Source organism: Lolium perenne, chromosome 3, assembly GCF_019359855.2.
Source record: "Lolium perenne isolate Kyuss_39 chromosome 3, Kyuss_2.0, whole genome shotgun sequence".
Classification (NCBI taxonomy): Eukaryota; Viridiplantae; Streptophyta; class Magnoliopsida; order Poales; family Poaceae; genus Lolium; species Lolium perenne.
Window position 1 is genome coordinate 29,562,933 of NC_067246.2, and position 20,626 is coordinate 29,583,558.

The 20,626-nt window shown below is 46.6% G+C and overlaps 3 protein-coding genes across 3 annotated transcripts; 2 read left to right on the plus strand and 1 right to left on the minus strand.

Moving 5' to 3' along the window:
- Window positions 1–3,531: 3,531 nt before the first annotated feature.
- Window positions 3,532–7,316, minus strand: LOC127340882 (beta-glucuronosyltransferase GlcAT14A). Its single transcript, XM_051366632.2, has 4 exons — window positions 6,541–7,316; window positions 4,779–4,854; window positions 4,594–4,709; window positions 3,532–4,514 (listed from the first exon to the last, which is right to left on the minus strand). The coding sequence occupies exons 1-4, from the start codon at window positions 7,040–7,042 to the stop codon at window positions 4,000–4,002; spliced, it is 1,209 nt and encodes a 402-aa protein (XP_051222592.1). The 5' UTR covers window positions 7,043–7,316; the 3' UTR covers window positions 3,532–3,999.
- A 2,630-nt stretch (window positions 7,317–9,946) lies between these two features.
- On the plus strand, window positions 9,947–15,243 carry LOC127340880 (ABC transporter G family member 7). Its single transcript, XM_051366630.2, has 11 exons — window positions 9,947–10,251; window positions 10,574–10,764; window positions 10,851–11,001; window positions 11,155–11,287; window positions 11,802–12,003; window positions 12,718–12,994; window positions 13,478–13,609; window positions 13,906–14,126; window positions 14,241–14,453; window positions 14,554–14,638; window positions 14,859–15,243. Exons 1-11 carry the CDS (start codon window positions 10,030–10,032, stop codon window positions 15,033–15,035), a joined length of 2,004 nt encoding a protein of 667 aa, XP_051222590.1. The 5' UTR covers window positions 9,947–10,029; the 3' UTR covers window positions 15,036–15,243.
- Window positions 15,244–16,636: 1,393 nt separating this feature from the next.
- LOC127340881 (putative F-box/FBD/LRR-repeat protein At4g03220) lies at window positions 16,637–19,850 on the plus strand. Its single transcript, XM_051366631.2, has 3 exons — window positions 16,637–17,854; window positions 18,155–18,334; window positions 19,255–19,850. The coding sequence occupies exons 1-3, from the start codon at window positions 16,850–16,852 to the stop codon at window positions 19,537–19,539; spliced, it is 1,470 nt and encodes a 489-aa protein (XP_051222591.1). The 5' UTR covers window positions 16,637–16,849; the 3' UTR covers window positions 19,540–19,850.
- Window positions 19,851–20,626: the final 776 nt, after the last annotated feature.

Below are 20,626 nucleotides of genomic sequence, written 5' to 3' on the forward strand. Positions count from 1 at the left end.
GTTTTTTAAAGAACATGGTAGTTTTAATTAGATTGAAGTAGTACCTGTGTAAGATAAGACACCAAATCAATTTTGCTTTTCCTACCAAATAAAAAATAACAATATGGGTCCACAAACGTGACATGTTTGACGTGTAAAATAATATGGACATATACATGTTACATAAAACCGTGAAATCCTAGCCGTACATTTTAGCTCTAGCTGACAAAATAAATAGAATGATGTGGTTTACCGTGGCGCCTCTATTTCAGCCACGTATTGTGCATTTCTCTTAATGTGAGAAATATATCATTGGTACTTATTTATTAAGATATAAAATTGCAAGTCTCTGCATCCATTATAAATGAAAAGGGCATGCTGAAAACTCCCACAGGGTATTTCTAGGCATCTGTTTTCTTTCTATTTTTACACAAGGGGGTTGATTTAAACCTAGCACCTCCTGGACTCAAGTGAAGATACTCTACCGACAATATAAATATTATGCTTAAATCCTACTTGTTCAATATAACTAATCGCCTTTAATTTATTGATATATGATTAGCATCTCTCTTATAAAACACTATACTGACGAACATATATGTAGTTTGTATAGGAGATTAGATCGCCATGTTGCCAGTAGTGTTTATGTCATGTGATATCCTCATGCAAGGTTAAAGTTTGGATACTCCGTTCTTTCGCCTTTCATACAAATGGAAAGTATTTTTTTTAGAATCATATGGATGTAAAGTTACCGGTGCATTATTGTTAGACCATGCTTAAATGCGCTTACACAAAACTATTGATACTGGTGCACTCAAAATAAGGTACACATGATTAATACAACTACAAAGATCAATTGATTAATACAACCGAGTCTCGGGCACACAACAGGCTAGATTACAACGTGATCCCTGAAGTGATGTGGAAATATACCAAAAAAAAAATCTTAGCAAAAGTGTGGTGGGAAATTTGATCGATCAAAACTATCTTCCCTATGTAGCATGTACTCTTCTTACGATAAATTTATAATTAAATCCAGCAAAAAGTTCTTAGCACGCTTTAAATAATTTGGAGACTCCGCATGGTTTAAAACAAAACTGTGACACGTTTCCTTTATATACAAATAGTGAAAAACAGACCTACAAAGTTATAATTACGTAATTAATATTTTTTATTAAATAATATCTAACTGCTAAATTAATTTAGGTGACGTGGCTTAACGTGGTGGTTCTATTAAACATCCATATATTGCTTATATAGTATATAAGACTACGTCATTGATTAATATATGAGATCACATGATTTTTTTGACCAAGCGAAAGAAATTGATGAACCAATAAACAATGGCGTGTTCTGTTGTGGGCTGTTGATGTTGATTTTGGTGGAAGGACTCAAATAGGGCAATGGATCGAGCTAGCAAGAAGAAAAGGAATTATTGAACAGAGCTAGAGAGTCCTAAAGATGCACGTCTAGGCAGGCTACTATTTTAGTTCATGAGTCCTTTTTTTCACGTCTTATATACATGCTACGCTGACATGAGTTGCCCTCCATATTTGATACATATGATTTTTTATGGAACGTGTCAAACGTAATTACACAGTTACGTGAATATTAGTTTTTTGTTAAATCATAGCCATAAATTTTAGATCTAACATGTAAAATAATTCTGGTGATTTGGATTAACATGGTATCTCTATTTTAGACCTCCGTATTGTGCTTTTAGTATATAATTTTATCAAATAATATCTAACTGCTAAATTAATTTAGGTGACGTGGCTTAACGTGGTGGTTGTATTAAACATCCATATATTGCTTATATAGTATATAAGAGTACGTCATTGATTAATATCTAAGATCACATGATTTGTTTTACCAAGCGAAAGAAATTGATGAACAAATAAACAATGTCGTGTTCCGCTGTGGGCTGTTGATGTTTTATTTTGGTGGAAGGACTCAAATAGGGCAATGGCTCGAGCTAGCAAGAAGAAAAGGAACTATTGAATAGAGGTAGAGAGTCCTAAAGATGCACGTCTAGGCAGGCTGACTATTTTAGTTCATGAGTCCTTTTTATTTTCACGTCTTATATACATGGTACGCTGACCTGAGTTGCCCTCCATATTTGATACATATGCCTTTTTATGGAACGTGTCAAACGTAATTACACAGTTACACGAATATTAGTTTTTTTTGTTAAATCATAGCCGTAAATTTTAGATCTAACAGGTAAAATAATTCTGGTGATGTGGATTAACGTGGTATCTCTATTTTAGACCTCCGTATTATGCTTTTAGTATATAATAGATCTGCAACATTCTTCTCGAGATGGAGGGAGTACTAATTTAAGTAATAATATACTTGTAGCCTTTTGGTTCCCGGTAGATTTTTTCCCGGAGGGAGTTGAGATTGAAAATCAAAATTTGAATTCAAATTCCTCGGCGGGCCCATTTACCGAGGGTTCTCATTAAAACTAAAATTTTCAAATTTTTCAAGATATATGATCATTTACCTGGCTGCTCGGGAAATCCAGAAACTGCACGGTAACTGAATTCCCAAAATCTTGTTCCTCAAGTAACAATGATCAAGCTAATGGTCGTACCACTACTTTCATGTCGTGTTACCCCACTATTCCACCTAATGACAAGTCAGAGTCCCCTTATACATGGTCATGCTACCACAACATGTCTGATCTAGTACATCATTGTCTCATCAACGAACATGAAAATGAACAATAGCCAGCCTTTTATGTTGACTAGAGGTCCCCGCCTTCCTTTGGTAGTACTGAATAAGTGTATAGAACATGAATGAAATGACATTGTTGGTAGTTTGAAGCGAGTTAACCAAGTAGAGAGAGAGAGGAGAATCCGTCGTCAGAATGGACCTCCCCTCAATGCTCTCACATTCTCACTAGAGTTATGCATATGCCATTTTTCTCCTCCGAGGGGAATGTCGTTTATCGATTATGCTATGCGCAGCGCAGAGGGAGGCTAATTTATTTGTTTACTTTTAAGAATCGAGAACTGGAGATTATGAAGTGATTGACCAACCGGCAATCAAATCAAACAGGTTAATGGGCCAACCTGTCTTCGCTGGCTGTACAGCGGCTCAGATGGGTCGGCCCGTAGGTTATCTGCGCCAATAGGTTTACCTGTAACTTTTGTTTGCAGCATGCTGCTCCAAGTTGTGTCGCCAGCCTGCCTGGTAGTGGGAGGCGCTGACCAGATCGGCGGCGGTGTGCAGCCAGAGGCCGGCGCAGCTACAGCTTCACTCCGGCAAACAGGTAGGTGCCCACCTTGCCCTGTCACTTCTACAATCCACATTGCACTGCAGCACTGTGATCACTTCCACTTATTACTGCGCCAGATTCTCCGAAGGAAATGGAACCTCGCCATCCCCTCTAATTCCAACCAGGTCTTACAGAGCCAGGAGAAACCTAATAGATGATCAGCTACTACAACTCTAGTTACTAATCCTGGATTTTGTTTGCAACCCTACAAATACTAGACTGGGAAAGAAAAAACAAATAGCACATGTGATCGATCTAGAGAGTTCATGAGCAGTAAAAGAATCTGTAAGCATTGTATTAACCACAACAGCAACAATCCAATCCACAAGGCCAACAAAATTCCCCACCCTTCAATTTCCCCCTTCTGTTCCCACTCAATTCTGTATCGAGGCACCAAGAAAATTCCACCAGGTTCTATAAACATTCGCACAGGTCATCCAACTGATCGCTACTAATTACACTGCCTACTAGCTCAGGTATCCCCCCACCCAAAGCTCCCTGGTTTCCAACAATGCAGCAGTGAGCCCTTGAAGCCACATGACAGCCACCAACAAAATTCTGGAAAGAATAGGCCGGTCTTCTCTCCTTGGCCCTGTGCCCGTAGCCCCGGTAGCAAATATGCTTCACTCGTGGGGCAGAAATGCTGGAGTTCAGGCTGGGGGCATGGGGAGCAGCCACTCTGTGCAAAATGAGAAGAGCTCAGCTGCAGGAAAGTGCAGCCTCGCGGTTCAGTGCTGCTATTGCGCGCATGAGCTGTTGCTTGATTTTGATTCCTCTAAGATCCGATCCATGTATCTGCGGAACTTCTCAGCTTGGGGGCCTGGCCTTACGATGTTCACATTGCTCCACTGGGAGCACGGATCACTGAACCACCTATTTCTGCCTGTGCACCACGCACCAGGGACAGGCCTGTGACGCCACCGCCGGAGTATTTTCTCGTCAATCTTGTCCAACAGATGCTCTTTCTCCTGAAACTTCCGAGCAAAGGGCACCCCGCTGTTCACTATCTCATCATAATGTGTACTGTCTAGGAAACGCGGTTCCATCTGAGGTGGATCATCCCACACCATGTACCGCAAGTCATTGTTCACCGTCGAATTGCGGAAGTCCGAGTTGCATGCGACCGAGTGGAAGTACCCTTCCAGAGGCAGCATCACGTTTGTGAAGTACATGAGAAGAGTTCGAGGGAGGTTCTCCCATCCAAAAATGCAGTACTCTATAAAGCGCCGGTTTAGAATGACCCATGGTGAACCTATCAGAAATGGAATGCATATAAGGCGGGAAACAATTTGACAGTAAAGAAAGGACAAGTGGAAGGAAAGGCAAAATACCTGTGAAGAATTTGAAACCATCAGGAGTGTCCCGTTTCTGTGTAGCTTGGAAGAACTGATTCCTTCCAGCCAGGTATATCCCGGCATCTACTATGACTGGTTGCACTCTCTGACCCCTGCAACACTATATTGGTGAAACTAATACCAATGCAGCTAAATTCTTAATAAGTTCAGATAGTACATACTCTTTCCATCCAATGTCACTGGTGTGATCAATGAAGTTGAGGTGCCTTGGCACAGAGGAGAAGACATGAATCAAGTCTGCAGCAAAGGGCAAAATGAAATACCATAAATACCAGCAAAGTCAAGAATCTCAAGCTTCATTAATTACCATAAAGCTTCAACAGTTGAGAAACATTAACACATATGAAAGGAAAGAGTATATTTCAAACATAAATAACTCCAGATTGACTATAAAAATTGTTTCCTGGAACCATTTCAGCAACACAAATGAAACCAAACACAGATCAATAGTGTGGGTTCCTTAGGACTTAGGAGGGAGAGAATAAGAGAAGTGGAGCAAGTTGTTGGAATTACGTATGCATGTTGAGGCTAGAATGTTGCACAATGTTTCAGCAAGAAAGAATATGTGAGATCTATAATTTATTAAAAAGCAAAATACATTGTGAGCTCAAGGCAAGGGTGACAGTAGACATTTAACTTACTGTATTAGGCAAAGATAACAGGGTAAAGAGGTCATAAATACCAGGCTTGTAGATTAAAAGAAGCAAGTAAACTAATACAAGAAAAGTACAAAGTATTATGTATAGGCTAAGGAACAAGCATATGAGATCAATTCTGTGTCTAGTGAATCTATGAGACATGAATTCCATTTCGAAGTGACTATGTTGCATTTCTGCAACAATTTATGACAGGGTTTCAGAGCATGGAATTGGAACAGGAAGACATAGCCACTTTGGGAGGAGGAAGACGAGAAGATGTAATTAAGTTGTTGTCTCTTTTGTGTGGTCCACCAGTTATGTTTGCTTAAAATTTAAGGTTTCGTCATGCAGAACTCATGGATTTCCAGATAAGGAAACACACAAGATTCATTTCTCAACTGAATGATAATATGTTTTCCTCCATTTTTTTTGTAATTCTATTTACTTATTTGACAAGCTAAAGTGCATAGAGATGTAAGCCGTGTCAGGTTTTCTTCGGGGCTTAGGTAGGAAAAGGGTACTCAATCAACCCAAGCTTCTTCAGAAATCTCCTAATCCACAAGACAATTATCTTCAGTTCTGACCTTGGCTCAAAATTAGAGGCCATACATGTACAGAGCGTCACCCAGGAAGCAAACTCAGCATAAACGCAGCTAGATGTTGTCCATTAACATTATTTCATATGCTTCATCAAAATGGACGATTGCTACATGTCGGAACAAAGCTACAGAGTTGCATAGGTGATGGCTGACGAGATTGAGGAGTTTCGCTAAGAGAAGAACCGAAATAGGTGATTCGGTGGGCAATTCAGTGGGTTTCAGCTTGACAACATGGGGAAAGAACAGAGCAATTGAAGAAAACAAGATACCCCACAACTATAGTATATTGTGTTACTATATTTCTGTCAAGGGCAGCTCCTAAAAACATTGTAAGCAACAACAACAACAACTCTGTTAGTATCATAATAAGTCAACTAAGCTTAACAGCAACAAGCAGCAGCAGGCCTGGTCCAGGTATAACTATGCATCTAATTGTACAATGCGACAGCAGACATTAAACAGCAGTTAAGACAAGGCAGCATCAGACCATCTCGGGGCTACAGCAACAACAGCTCAAGTGAAGTGCCCGAAATACCCGTCGACAATTGAAGAAAGAAACAGTTCCGGTCCGGGGAGGAGGGCCAAATACGGCATGCGATCTGTGCTAGATCCGGAATAGACAGCGGCAGAGAACAGGAGCAGATTGCGGTAGGAAGAGCAGCAGGGAGGTTGTGAGTGAATCTCACCGTCCTGGGTGACGAGCGGGTAGTCTGCGGCGTGGAGCGTGACGAACCAGTCCCACTCGGCGTCCAACCGGAGCAGCGCCGCGGCGGCGCGGAGGGTCGCCGCGAGCCCGGACGACCCCATGGGGGTGCCCGCGGCGGGGCGGCCGACGACGTCGACGTTCCCGAACGCGCTGGCCGCGGGCAGCGCGCGGGCCACGGCGGCGGCGAGCTCGGCCCGCTCGGGGTCGGGCGCGTCGGCGGAGAGGTGGAGCAGGTACTGGTTCCGCGGGTGGTAGACGGCGAGGAGGAGCCGCAGGAGGCGGCGCCCGTCCCCGCGGCCGCCCGCGAGGAGGTACGCGAAGGCGGGCGGCGCGGCGGCCCCGCGCCGCACGTAGGAGGGCGGCGGGAGGCGCGCGAAGAGCGCGGTGGAGGCCGAGAGGCCCGAGAGGGCTGAGAGGAAGAGCGTGAGGGAGATGAAGGCGACGGTGATGAGCGGGAGCAGCCACTTGTCCGCGGCCCCCATCGCCGCCCGCCCGCGCGAGCTCGCGGGCGCGAGCCCGCTGGAGCAGGGTCGAGTGAGCAGCCGCGCCGAGCTGGAGACGGGCGCTACGCGCCAGCAGCAGAAGCTAGCTACGCAGAGGAGCAGGGCGAGTCAACGCCGGCGCGCGCTAGGACGCCGGCGAGGGCGGCGGCGCGCGGGATAGGTAGGGTTTGGAGGCGAGATCGCATCGGGGCAGAGCAGCTCGATCTCGTCGTGTACGTTTCTGTGTCTCGTCTCGGCTCGGCTCACGGAGGAAGAAGGGAGAGAGCGTGAGGCGCCTGTCCGTCGCTTTGTACCAGCGCGAGCGAGGGGGACCTCGTGGCAGCTGCCCTCTGCCCGCTGACACGCGGGTCCGGCTCTGCTCGGCCCGGCTGTCAGTGGGTGGTTGCGGCTGGGTGTGGGGAGGATGGGGTGGCGTGGCGAGTGGGCGCGGGCGGGTGGGCCCGGCCGCGCAGAGGGCGCGGGGAGTTGTCGGATGGGGCAAACGAACGGCGCTTGCTTCGCTCCCACTTCGCGTGCGGCTGGCTGACGACGCTGACGCGTGGGCCATAGATGTTATCTCGTTGCCGCGACCGCGCGGTAAAGAATCCGACGGGTAGGTGGGACGTGCAGCGCTCTACGGGATTCGAGTGGAGTATCCTTGCGGGGCCGCGGTGTCAGTCACTGAGGCCGTGGTTTCGGTGTAGGCGCGTGATTGTATTACTTAACTCACGGCTTGCTTGGTTAGTGTGAGTGTGTAACTGAGACGCCTTCAATTCTTCTTCTTCGGCCATCTCTTTCTTCCTTTTCTTTTCCACCGCAAGGTCTCTTTCACTTGCTGCGAGCAGCTGCCTAACATTCAGATTAGCTGAAACAGCTCCTGCCAACCTTCCTCAATTATTTTTTTTGTTCGACCCATGATAGGGGATTAATCCCCACTGCTTTTCAATTTTTTTTCCTTTTACTACCAAATTCATTGCGGTTTTGAGTGGCGAAGAACAGGAAAAAATCGAGAAAAGGCGAACTCTACAAAAAAAATGATGCAAATAGCAGAATAGCCCAGACACATTATACATGAGTAGAAATAGAAACATATTTGAATATGAGTACAACCTAAAAAAAACATATTGGTAATGAAGCTTTAGTAAAATGTAGAAGTCTTAGAGTTGTACCGATAGAGTTTGTTAGCTGAGATCATGACACGATCCAAACTAGTACCGGCGAATAAGTACCATGGAGGTCTCCGTCATGGAGGTTGTAGACGGGCCACCTTTCTAGCCGAAGATCATGGCGATCTCGGTCGCCGTGCGTTGCGCTCGAAGATGCACAGCAGCTCTCTCCGTGGATCCGCCAACAGCAGCTTGACTAAGACGCTCCTCTTCATCGCCACCACCACGGTGTTCTAAAAGAGGAGGAATCCAGGCCTCACCACCTAGATCCAGAGAGCAGCAAGCAAGCTTTATTTGGGGAGGTGTAGAAGCTTTGCCGCCCGTCGCCTCCGGCTCCGACCATCGGAGCGCCGCGAGCAGCAGCAACGCAACCACCTGGCGCCGCAGGGAGCAGCTCCAACTCCACCGCCGCCAAACTCACGATGGCATCACGTCATACTCCACATGGGAAACACTCGAAACTAAGTTAGATCTACACCTAAACCTACACCTATCTGCTCCGACACGTCTCCTCGACCAACTCCGGCCGGCTATTCCAACGGAGGAGGCCTCGGATCGGCCCGGTCTGCCGGTGGGATGCGTAGTCATTTTCCATCGTATTTCCTTTAGATTGAGAATTAGATACTGCAAAGAGAAAGAGTTGGTTTTCGAGACCTAATCTAAATTTTACGCATAACAAACACATTTTTATCATATAGGGTCTATCTTCATCATAAACCGTTCAAATCCGACTTCTGCTGCCCAAACACATTTTACGCATAACAAACACATTTTCATCATATAGGGTTTTATCATATCGGTCCAAACGGCCAAGATCCGGCCCAGATCCCCAATCCGTCACTGCCCACCGGCACCTCGCCTCCCTCCTCCCCCCGCCCAGATGTGAATCTGTGTGCGCCCTCCCCTGCCCTCCGCCTTTGGCGAGAAGGGTGCCGCCAGCGCGCCGACGAGGGCAACAGCAGCGGCCAGGCGGGACCGGAGAGGGACTGCCTAGAGGCGGCGGCGCGGATCCTCTGGGATCACCCGGGCAGGGGCGACCCGAGAGGTGAGGGGAGGTTAGTGGGGATCTGAATTATGGGCTATCGATTGAGAATTAGATACTGCAAAGAGAAAGAGTTGGTTTTCGACTATGCTAGACCTAATCTGTTCGAAATCAATTTTACGCATAATTAACAAACACATTTTTAGCATATAGGGTCTAAACCGTTCAAATTATTCAAAAAAAAAAACCACGTGCATATGGTATTTGTACGTCAATGTAGGGCATCCGTTCTATCTTGCTAATTGAAAGCTTTGCCCCTAAACCCAAGCACACGGTACTAGGATTGTTAGTCAGAAGAGCACATTTATTTTCCGGATAGTCGTGGTCCGGATAAGGGGAAATTATCCTGTAGCAGCAAAAGACAAGTGCAATGATCGTGTATCTCCCCGTTTCCATCCTCCAAATCGACGTCACAGAATCAGGTCTTGTTCGTTTGCGCGGGCAGGGAGCTACTCGCGCAATCCAGAACGGACGAGTGCACCGCTGGCACCGCGTGCATTCACCGGTCACCATCCACGTGGCCCATGTTGATCTGATCTGCCGTCCACGTCAGAGAACCAGCTGGTCCGAGGCCCACGAGGACACAACCCACGTTACTAGGCCTACTGGACAAACGGCCCATTAGCCCACTTGACCGGCAACGCTCTCTCCCCATCTCGTTCTGATGCCATGCCGCAACAAACTAACCACCACCACACAGCTCGAGCTGGAAGAAGGCTTAAGGCTAAACCCCGCCTCCTTCTCGAACCATCCAGAAGGTTCGGCGTTTCGTCTGGAGGATGGAGATCAAGGGGCTGGGGCAGCTCCTGGCGGCGCTGGCCGCGGCGCTGCTCGTGCGCGCCGTCGCGGGGCCCGGCCCCGCCCTCCTCCCGCCCGCGGAGGAGGCGGAAGAGGACGACGCCGACGCGGAGGCCGGCGAGGGAGGCGGCGGCGGCGTGAGGCCCGTGACCATCCGGTGGGCCCGCGTCACCTGCGCCCTCAAGAACAAGCGCGGGGACATGGTGCGCCACTCTCTTAATTCTCGCGAGCCTGAAACTGAATGCCTTGCACGCGCGCATTTGTCTGAATTGTCTTGTACATTGGGGGCAGTTCGTCTCGTCTGAGTGGCTGACGCTGGGCCCTTCTGGTGGCCGGTGGACGTTGACCAGTTGACCCCGTGATGTGGCAGTGTGGCACTCGACAGCTGAGGCCGTACTGTTAACTGTAGAACAAATTGCATAATGTTGCGTGTGCGTGGGCTAAGCTTTGTCTGAAACTCTGAATCATTCAGAGTATCTATGCACACATTATATTGGTCATGATGTGCTGTGTAAATTGTTGCAGGCAAGGTTTTTGCTGTCGAATTTGTCCGGGGAGGCGAAGCCGGGGAGGTTGCTGGCACTCATGGGGCCATCAGGGTCCGGCAAGACAACTCTGCTCAACGTGCTAGCGGGGCAGCTCGCGGCGTCGCCTTCGTTGCACCTCTCGGGGTATCTCTACGTCAATGGCCAGCCTATGTCGCAAGGCGGTTATAAGTAAGCCATGACAGTTCCAGTTGGGGTCTCTTTTCTGACAAATGTTTGTGGAAACACAATTAATTGATGCATGTTTCGTTCTGTAGGATTGCTTATGTGAGGCAAGAAGACATTTTCTTTTCACAGCTGACGGTGCGGGAAACTCTCTCGCTTGCTGCCGAGCTCCAGCTTCCTGACACGATGTCGCCCGAGAGGAAGGAGAAGTATGTGAATGATCTCTTGTTCCGCCTTGGGTTGGTAAGTGATCAAAAGGAACGCGGTTTAGTTCATTTCCTTTTTTATTATGGGGGACTTGCATGATTGCTGAGTGATCGATATATGTTAATCTCAGTCAGGTTTAATTTACTTTCTAAAGTATTATCATCATGTATCGTTTCTTTTCAATGAAAGGTCAACTCTGCTGATTCTATCGTGGGTGATGCAAAAGTGCGTGGAATTAGTGGTGGTGAAAAGAAGCGCCTCGCGCTTGCATGTGAACTGATTGCAAGTCCTTCAGTTATCTTTGCGGATGAACCAACAACAGGTGTTGTTTTACCTGATTGACCATCTATTTTCATTCCCTGGTTTGAATTACCATTCTATTTTACTTCTGTATAGTTTATTGTTAGATTTACCTGCATGGCAGAAAATGGTTGGGTCACTTCTTCGATCTACCAAATGCATGTAAGTAGGCACTAATACACAAACACTAAATAAAAACTAGTGAACACTGACCTATTTGAGTCAAATAGAAGATTAAGTGGGATTGTGGTATGACCAACCAAGTATTGTCTCAGGCGAGACAGTCCACCTAAGTATAACCCACATGGCCACATCCCACAAAGGAAAATGAGATAGGCTGTTGTTGCAACTTTCCAATTCAAATGGGCTGATTGAAAAATCCCTGCTGACATGTTAAATTTTCATGAGGAGTGGCATTTTTCCTGAGATCCTATTCTGGACATTAGTCACAAAGATTCTTTAAACATTTGGTATGACTGCTGTAGAATGTGAGTGATCACACATGAACTTTGTCTATGTTTTTGACTTTCTTTTAGGCCTTGATGCATTCCAGGCAGAGAAAGTGATGGAGACTCTTAGACAGCTTGCAGAAGATGGGCACACTGTGATATGCTCTATACACCAGCCGAGAGGTTCAGTCTATAGCAAATTTGATGACATTGTACTACTGTCAGAAGGAGAAGTTGTATATATGGGGCCTGCAAAAGAAGAACCTCTAACATACTTTGCATCATTGGGGTTGTTATCCTGCCACCACTTGCGTTTCTTTCAGTCCTTCATTGTTTTCTGAAATATGATATTTTCCATGATCTCTGCATATTTTGAATGTATGTACTGCACCTGCTTTTATTTATAATACAATGCAATTGGCAGGCTAAATTACGCTCACCCATAGACTGGATTTTGGTAAAACATCTCACTCCTTCGTATTTGACACCGTAAGATGCCAGTCACTCTGTTGCAAGTATGGATAGGGTGATGTGTCAACATTTTAGTATTATTCATCTCGAATTTACATGGTAACATATGAGTATATGACTAATAGTATCATGTAGTCACACGGTACTGAATAAGTGCTTGCACAAGTTGGCGCAGAGCAGGGCACTCAAGATAGTCCTACGCTTTCACAAGTTGGTATAGAGCAGGGTACTCCAAGTCTAGGCATATAATAGTCCTTTACACTTTCTGCTTCTAGGTGTACAGTTCATTTTTCGCACTTGCTTGAAGCTTAACTACTTTGATCATTTGACTGTATGCATCATTGTTAGGATAGTCCTGAATATTCACTATGCTGGAATGTTGACACAATGACTCATGTTTGTTTAGCTGTTTACATTGTGAGACATTCTTCAGGCCTATTTTAACTGCTTAAGTTCTTATCAATATCTCGTTCTGCTTATTCTGCGCCTGAACTATTATTGATTAATAATTTGGATTTGATTACTCCATCAGGTACAAATGCCCAGATCATGAGAACCCTGCTGAGTTCTTGGCAGATCTAATTTCCACTGATTATAGCTCAGCTGAAAGTGTACAGTCATCACAGAAAAGAATCGAGAATCTAGTTGATGAATTTGCTAATAAGGTTCTGATTACTGAATTTAACAGTCCAGTAGCAAATTCAGAGGCATCTGAATTTTCTACCAAACTCACTCAGAAGTCCACTAGAATGCAAAGACGTGGTTGGTGGAGAGAATTTCGTTTGCTGTTTAAGAGAGCTTGGATGCAGGTTTTTCACTAAATATGCTTGACCCTTTAAACATGATTTTCCTACTTCTGCCTTGAATAGGCTGATAACGAAGTTTACACTTTCTGTGGTGCAAAATTTCCTTGGTACTTTGACTTATGAGACTATATTTCAGAATTATTTAGACAATTAGACTAACATATGCTTTTAACGTATAATAAATCAGATTTATACTGTACCAAATTCAGGAGATATATCTTTGGAATATTTAATTTAATTAAGTCAACTGGTGGCACGATTGAGCTTTTACCAACTCTGTGACTCCAGTAGATGCAAGACCACTACTGCATTAAACATGCAAGGAAATGAAAGAAAGGTCTTGATGCTAAAAAAAGAAGACCTGACCAGATTGATTATTTATCAATGTTCAAATCTTAGCTTGAGATTTTTTTTAGCTGCCTAAAATCTAAATGGTGCTACCTGAAGAATAAGACTATCATTGGTTGATTCTGAGAAGTATTTCAGGCTTTTCGTGATGGACCAACAAACAAGGTGAGAGCAAGAATGTCTGTTGCTTCAGCAATTATATTTGGGTCAGTGTTCTGGCGAATGGGAAAAACTCAAACCTCTATACAAGACAGGATGGGACTTCTTCAGGTAGAATATCTTGGGTCTTAATGACCCATTGAACTTTTTTCATTTTGATAGTAGAAGGCGGACACATGTCCCACACATGCGTGCAACTCCAGTACACACAGTAGGAAAATATTCGATACCACTCCGCCGTATTTCCATCTTGTGATGACTTGGCTTAAATCACACATTTCTTGTTCTGGATCTATTGGAAGATAATTGATTCCTTCTGATTTTTTATTTTCCTTATGATTGTTTCCATTCTATCTCCCAAGTATTTTCTAACTTTGTTCTCTCTCCTTTTGTATTTTCTGAGTTAGGTGGCTGCCATAAACACAGCAATGGCTGCACTGACGAAAACAGTGGGGGTTTTCCCGAAAGAACGAGCTATAGTTGACAGGGAACGAGCTAAAGGTTCCTATGCACTAGGACCATATCTCTCATCTAAGTTATTAGCCGAGATTCCTATTGGAGCAGCATTTCCTTTGATATTTGGATCCATCCTCTATCCAATGGCTAAACTTCATCCTACAATTTCTAGGTCAGTAGTACCCTCAAAACAAAGTTTAAAGTGTGGTGTGCGGCACCATGGTACATGCCAATAGGTAGAATTTGATACTGGTCAGCTTATGCATAATTTTTCCTATGTATACAGATTTGCCAAGTTCTGTGGCATTGTGACTGTCGAATCATTTGCCGCATCGGCCATGGGTCTTACTGTTGGAGCAATCGCTCCTACAACTGAAGCTGCGATGGCTCTTGGGCCATCCCTTATGACTGTATTTATTGTCTTCGGTGGGTACTATGTTAACGCTGATAATACCCCCGTCATATTTCGCTGGATCCCAAAAGCATCTCTGATCAGATGGTAATGCACTTTCTTATGATATACTTCGGTTGGCTCCTACCATAGAGTGCGATAGATAACATCTGGAATTCTGGATATGTACTTCTCCATTGATTTTCAGGGCCTTTCAAGGACTTAGCATCAATGAGTTCAAGGGTCTGCAGTTTGAGCAGCAACATTCTTACGACATTCAGACTGGTGAACAGGTATGGACATTCATGTGAAAAGCAGTTCTACTACTATCAAATAAAAAACTTGGTCAAGTGTCAGGAAATATTGCTGAATCACTGTCGAAATTTGAATAGCAATGTGTATTCAAGCGAATTGCTCATGTTGATATGTTCTCACAGTATAGGATGATCATGGTTCTGTATGTCAGGCTAATGGCTCATTGTCATGTTTTTTATGCGTTGTTTTTCTTGGCAGGCCCTAGAGAGATTTTCATTGGGAGGAATTCGCATCGCCGACACGATCGCCGCGCAGGGCAGGATCCTGCTGTTCTGGTACTGGCTGACGTACCTTCTCCTGAAGAAAAACAGACCGAGGTACCAGCAGCTCCTGCCACCCTCCGAGGAAGATCAAAATAAGCAGCAGGCGGAGTAGCGCTGGTCGCTGCCTACAGCTAGCTCCTAATCTTCATAGTATCGTATTTGGCCTGGACACATCATTGCCCTGCCGTTTTGTAGTCCATTTATTTTACTTCCTATGTGGTGTGGTACTCGTACCATCTTACGCATGCCTCCTTTTGAACCACGAATGGAGAAGACTAAAAATGGGAATAAAGTTACAGGCTGCGCAATGCCGGTTAGAGCATCTCCAGTCGCCTAACCCAAACCGTCCCCCAAATGGCGCCGGATTGAGCGTTGGGAACGTGTTTTGTTCATACCGCGTTTGGGGGCGCCGCTTCCTAGTCGTGTCCCCCAAACAAAATTTCGGAAATTTTAAACTTGAGCGATTAAATTCATCCAAATTTGGCATATATTAGTATATTACATAGATTCGAACGAGATTCGACTAAATTTAAACTAAACCTAATCTAGAAGAACTTGCGGCGGTTGGAGGCATCGTAGTACTGGTGGAAGTTGTACATGTCGTCGGTGACGACCTCCTGCTTGACGCGCTCGTCGGGCTCGTCCTTCACCAGGCGGCTTGGTCTTGCCTCGCCGTCGTCGGTGAGGTTCACGAGCAGCTTGCCGGTGTCGCGGATGGACATGGCGATCGTCGTGTCGAGGTCGCCCCTCCAGGCGTCCTTGTCGTTCATCGACGCCAAGTTCGCCGCTCGCAGCCCTGGGCAGTCATCGGGGTCGTCGCTGCTGGCGATGAGCCGCTGCTGCCGCTCGTACTCCGCCAGCCGCGCCGCCTTCGCCGCTTCCTCGTCTTCATGCTCCTCCTTCACCTCCGGCTTCGGGATGAGGAGGGCGCCGCCGTGCCTCTCTTGCTGACGCTGGCTGTCGCTACCGCTGCCGCCGCGCCTCGGATTGACGGGCGTCGCCGGCTCCTCCTTCATCACGCGATTGGAGACGGTGTAGGGCGCGGAGCGGTACGACGAGGATGGCGTCGATCGGGCCGGTCCTGAGGAGGAAGAGTTGGAGGAGGACGAGTACGTCCTCCTCGGCTGCCATTGCGCTGCGGGAGACGGTGGCGGTGAGGACGTCGCCTCCAACCTTGGAGCACCGTTGTGGATGCCGGCGTCTTCGCCCCGCCACGGCATCTTATGGCAGAAGGGCGGCCCTTCTCCAGGTTCTCTACCTCCACAGGGAGGCTATCTGGCTCGTCGTCGACAACTCCTGCTCCCGATGCCCCAAGTGGCTTGCTCCCCGGCGGGCGGCGGCGTTGGAAGCGGTCGATGGCGGAGTCCTTTCTCCGGCGCAGATCAAGGACCTGATCGCGTTTTTGCTTTCTTACCTAAGGTCCTGTTTGCAAACTATGAGGGCTTCTCTATAATTTCATGTTTTTCAGAGACCCTTTATGTAATCTGGTCTGTAACCGTGTGGAATTAATGCAGCTCCAAGTCCTTCGGGGCATTTCTTGTTAAAAAAAAAAAACTTGCGCAGCGAGCATCGAATAGAAATTGCCGATTTTCCGTCTTTAAATACCTTGGCTCGTGAACGAAGTACTCCCAGGCCACACAATTTGATACGGATAGACAAAGCCCGACAATACAGCAGCCCACAAACGAAGCCCGTTGATTTCTGTTTTAACATAGGAGGCCACTCTCAGTTCGCACTAGCAGTGGAGAGTGGAGACAGCCCCAGCCTTTCCACGCTCGCACATTTGAACCGGCGGCGACTCCGACCATCGCCGTCCCTCATCCACCGGCAACGTCGACCGCGTCGGTACCGGCTTCCCTGCTCCGCCTCCATCTCCCAAGCGTGACAGCGATCTGAGGCGCACCAAGGTCCATCCTTGGATCCTCCATGGCGCGCCGCGACGGGGAGATCCCCACCAAGAGATCCAATCTCTCCGATGGCGGCGGCAGCGACGACCGCCTCAGCGCGCTTCCCGACGACCTCCTTCTCCAGATCCTTCTCAAGCTCGTCGACACCGCCGTCGCCGCTCGGACCAGCGTCCTCTCCACTCGCTGGCGCCGCCTCTGGACCCTCCTCCCGGAGCTCTTGTTTTACCCCGCCACCGAGCCCCTCGCCATCCGCGCCGCCCTCGAATCCCACGAAGCAGCGGCCCTCCGCGACCTCGACATCACTTTACTCGACGCCACCCCCGAGTCCGTGGCGGGTTGGCTTCCAATCGCCGCGCGCCGCCTCCCCGGCCATCTAAAACTCGTCAACATCTTTGAACCGGACGAATCAGATGGCCAGGCTCGGGAAATAGTCGCCTTTCTGCTGCCCTGCTTCCAGAACGCCACCTCGATCCACCTCCAACTGGGATATCTTGGCATGGCCCTGCATCCATTGGGCGTATTCGCACGGCTCACCGATCTCAACCTGATTTCCGTCCAGCTATATGGTTCGTGCATGCTCGGCGAAGCTGTCTCCTCGCCGCGGTGCCCGTCTTTGCAAAAGCTCGTCGTCCATGGTGCCCGCGGTTTGGGCAACTTCACCGTTCAGTCCGAGTCTCTTAAGCAATTGACGCTGAGGAATGTGCACGGGCTGGAGCAGCTCACTGTTATCGCGCCGGCACTCCTATCCTTAAGTGTCATCTGCAGCTTCCATTCCACCACGACCATGAATCAACCTGTTGCAACCATCTCCGCTCCTCAGCTGATGTCCCTCATTTGGGTGGATGCCTATGATCGAAGGTTCACCCAGCTTGGCGAGATGGAGAATCTACAGCGGCTGAGCACCTACCCTTTTTTCGTATATGGACATAACGATTCACATAAAGTAGTCAATAGCTACACCATGAAGCTTTTGTCGCACTTTAAGCTCATCCAGACTCTGAATTTCAAGCTTCTCTATCCACTGGTGAGTTGATTCTTAATGTGACTTATTCCTAGTTTTTCTTTTGCCTAAGTCAATGAAACATGGCTTGCCACATCCAACCGTTTATCCTTCCTAGTAGCATGATATCCTCTGAATGCCATTTACTTCTTTCTTCCGTTGAGCAGTTAGCATTTATTTTGCACACTAGCATTGTGAGTATACTATTACTCATGGGAGCACATGAGCTCTGACTTTTGTTTGTTATTGATTTTTTTTAAACGAGATGCTTGTGCCATTTCCATCTTTACTTCTTTTTTCTAACTTCCGATGATTCTACTGCAGGAAATTACTAACCATGAGTACTTGATGGAAGATATTACAAGGCTACCAAATATTGTGGTCATGAACCTGCATATAGAACCAAAGGCACATTCCTTTGGAACCAGTTTGTTCCATCTCCTCAGTATGTGTACTGGTGTCAGAAAGCTGACTATTACACTTGACTGCAAAACTAGCCATCCGGTGATAATACTATCCTTGATTTGTTTGCTTCATATACTTTAGTGTGCATTTATATTTCTTGGCACTCCTAGGTGGTACTTTGATACTGGCTTTATGCTTTGATCCAAATTATATATGTGGCAAATATATGGCTTTTGAATCTCCCAGCGACAATGCATAGTACTCTAGGTGTTGGTAACTCGGCCATATTTTTGCTTCTTTAAAGATCGTTAGTCTGGCCGAACTGAGAAAAACTATTGAGTATGATGCCGGATTTTGTTTCCAACAAAATAATGGGATACCTAGTTCGTATTCTCACAAATACAAAGAGATGGCGGTGATGACATGTGGTGAGGCCGCCGGCAGGCGGCACCCACAAAGGAGGGAGGTGAGGGTGCCAGTGCAGGAGGGGTGAAGAGATAGTGGCTGTCTGAACTGGAGGAGATTATGGCAGCTCTCGTCGTTAGACATGCAAGGCAGTGATGTGAATTTCACTTGAGGCATTACACAGAGGTTCAATCTTGATGAACTAGTTAATGAGTTTAGGGGGTAATATTAATACAGTGCCTTGCTTGGAGGATGTCTTTTTGAATGTTGCATCAATAACAAGGGTGTAAGCACGATTTAAGATCCTGTTCAGTCAATAAAACAACACATGACTTTATTCCAGAGAAAAGTGCAATACCTAACTGTGTAAATAGTAAGATAGTGTTTGTTGTGTGACTTGCTATTTGCATAGAACAATCATATACTTTGCACCAGTTTGACTTCAAACTAATTTCCAGGTGTTACTCTTTTGTGAACGTCTTAAGAGAGTTATCTTAAATATCTTAACAATTCTTAAGCTATGGCAGTCTCTGAATTTCCAGTTGCATCATTCTTATGCTATGGCATCCAATCATATCAGTTAATCTTATTACCTGCTATGCACCTTGTTTCAGGTACAAACTGTGTGCTCAGCAGGCTGTGTTTGCGATCAGACCCCTAACTGGAAAACTGAGGAACTCACGCTGAATTGCCTCAAAACACTAAACCTTAGTAACTGGGGAGCAACTGACCATGAAGCTGCTCTTGTGAAACGGTTACTCGAGTGGGCAACAGTGCTACAAACCATGACAGTAACTTTTGACCGCTCAGTTGCTGGAAGCAAGGCCAAGGAGTTCTGCCAGATGCTACAAATCTTCTCAAGGCCAGAAATATGTATGAGAGGGCCGCACTTTGTTTGATCCAGTTGTACTGGTACACATAGCATCACTTGTTCAAGGGCAATTTGCATGTTCCAGAAGCTTGCCACTTACGCTGGTCGGCTGGTGGTTATTTTGTGGTTCTTATATGTCTCATCTCAGTATCAATTGCAATGTCTCAGAACGTCTGGATCAGGTACACCCTCCGGCGATGTAAAGAGGCTGTACCAATAGCACCTTTTGCCACTATCTTATATACGTTGCAGGATGTACTAGACTGTTAAAACATTCTTTGGTGGTTTGTTTGCTGTGCTCTTCACATGTGAGTGTCTAAACGTTAGTTCCAATGAAAACAGTTAACCAAGGAGAACAGCAGTTCATCATTTATCGTTATGGTCAATGCTGATATATTCCGTTGCCTATGCGTGGATATGGGGTGAGTATTTAGATCGGATACAACAGCAATTAGGGATCGCAGGGAGAAGAAGCGGTTTGTTTATGCTCATTCGTCTCCTACCGTTCTATGAATACAGCCGGGGCCATTATAAGGATAGTATGTCCCCCTACACTGTTCTTGATATAGTTTAAATTTGAAACAATTACTTCTTCTTGGAGGGCCTTGCTGCGCCATCTTCACCTCCTTAGACGAGTCGGTCGCCTCGGACTACTCTGTCTCCCCCTTCGATGAGGAGTCCTTACAGTCGTCCTTCTACACCCATTGTCGTTGGTGTATGCGGTGCCCACCTAACATCTTCCTCCTCCTCCGAGTCATCGGTGATGGCATCATGCGCCTTCGGGTCATCGGGGATGAAGTCATTCGGTGAGGACCTTGAACTGCTCGGAGTTTTCCCCTTTCCCACCAATGTCGCCACCTAGGTGACTTGCCCTTGCTCTCGAAGTCGGATGGCCACGAAAGGTCACTCATGGCGCAGGCTGGTCGTCGATGGGAAATGCCAGTGGCCGGTGGGAGATTACAATAGGGATGGGCACCGCACACTCAGACGTACGGCTTTTATATTGCTATGGCCGGAAGCCGAGAAGGCACCGCAAAAAATCAAAGAGGGTGTCGGTTGCAAGTCTGCGGCGGTTCTCGTGCTTGGGCACGCGTCTAGATCGTCGCGGTTGCCAT

Bases quoted from the DNA above. Each gene is read 5' to 3' on its own strand.
- LOC127340882 (XM_051366632.2), bottom strand. From the start codon at position 7,042: ATGGGGGCCGCGGACAAGTGGCTGCTCCCGCTCATCACCGTCGCCTTC. The intron at 4,855-6,540 runs GTGAGATTCACT...CCTTTGCTGCAG, and splicing joins CCCGCTCGTCACCCAGGACG to ACTTGATTCATGTCTTCTCC. The intron at 4,515-4,593 runs GTATTTTGCCTT...CATTTCTGATAG, and splicing joins TGGTTTCAAATTCTTCACAG to GTTCACCATGGGTCATTCTA.
- LOC127340880 (XM_051366630.2), top strand. From the start codon at position 10,030: ATGGAGATCAAGGGGCTGGGGCAGCTCCTGGCGGCGCTGGCCGCGGCG. The intron at 10,765-10,850 runs GTAAGCCATGAC...TTCGTTCTGTAG, and splicing joins ATGTCGCAAGGCGGTTATAA to GATTGCTTATGTGAGGCAAG. The intron at 11,002-11,154 runs GTAAGTGATCAA...TTTCAATGAAAG, and splicing joins TCTTGTTCCGCCTTGGGTTG to GTCAACTCTGCTGATTCTAT.
- LOC127340881 (XM_051366631.2), top strand. From the start codon at position 16,850: ATGGCGCGCCGCGACGGGGAGATCCCCACCAAGAGATCCAATCTCTCC. The intron at 17,855-18,154 runs GTGAGTTGATTC...ATTCTACTGCAG, and splicing joins TCAAGCTTCTCTATCCACTG to GAAATTACTAACCATGAGTA. The intron at 18,335-19,254 runs GTGATAATACTA...ACCTTGTTTCAG, and splicing joins ACTGCAAAACTAGCCATCCG to GTACAAACTGTGTGCTCAGC.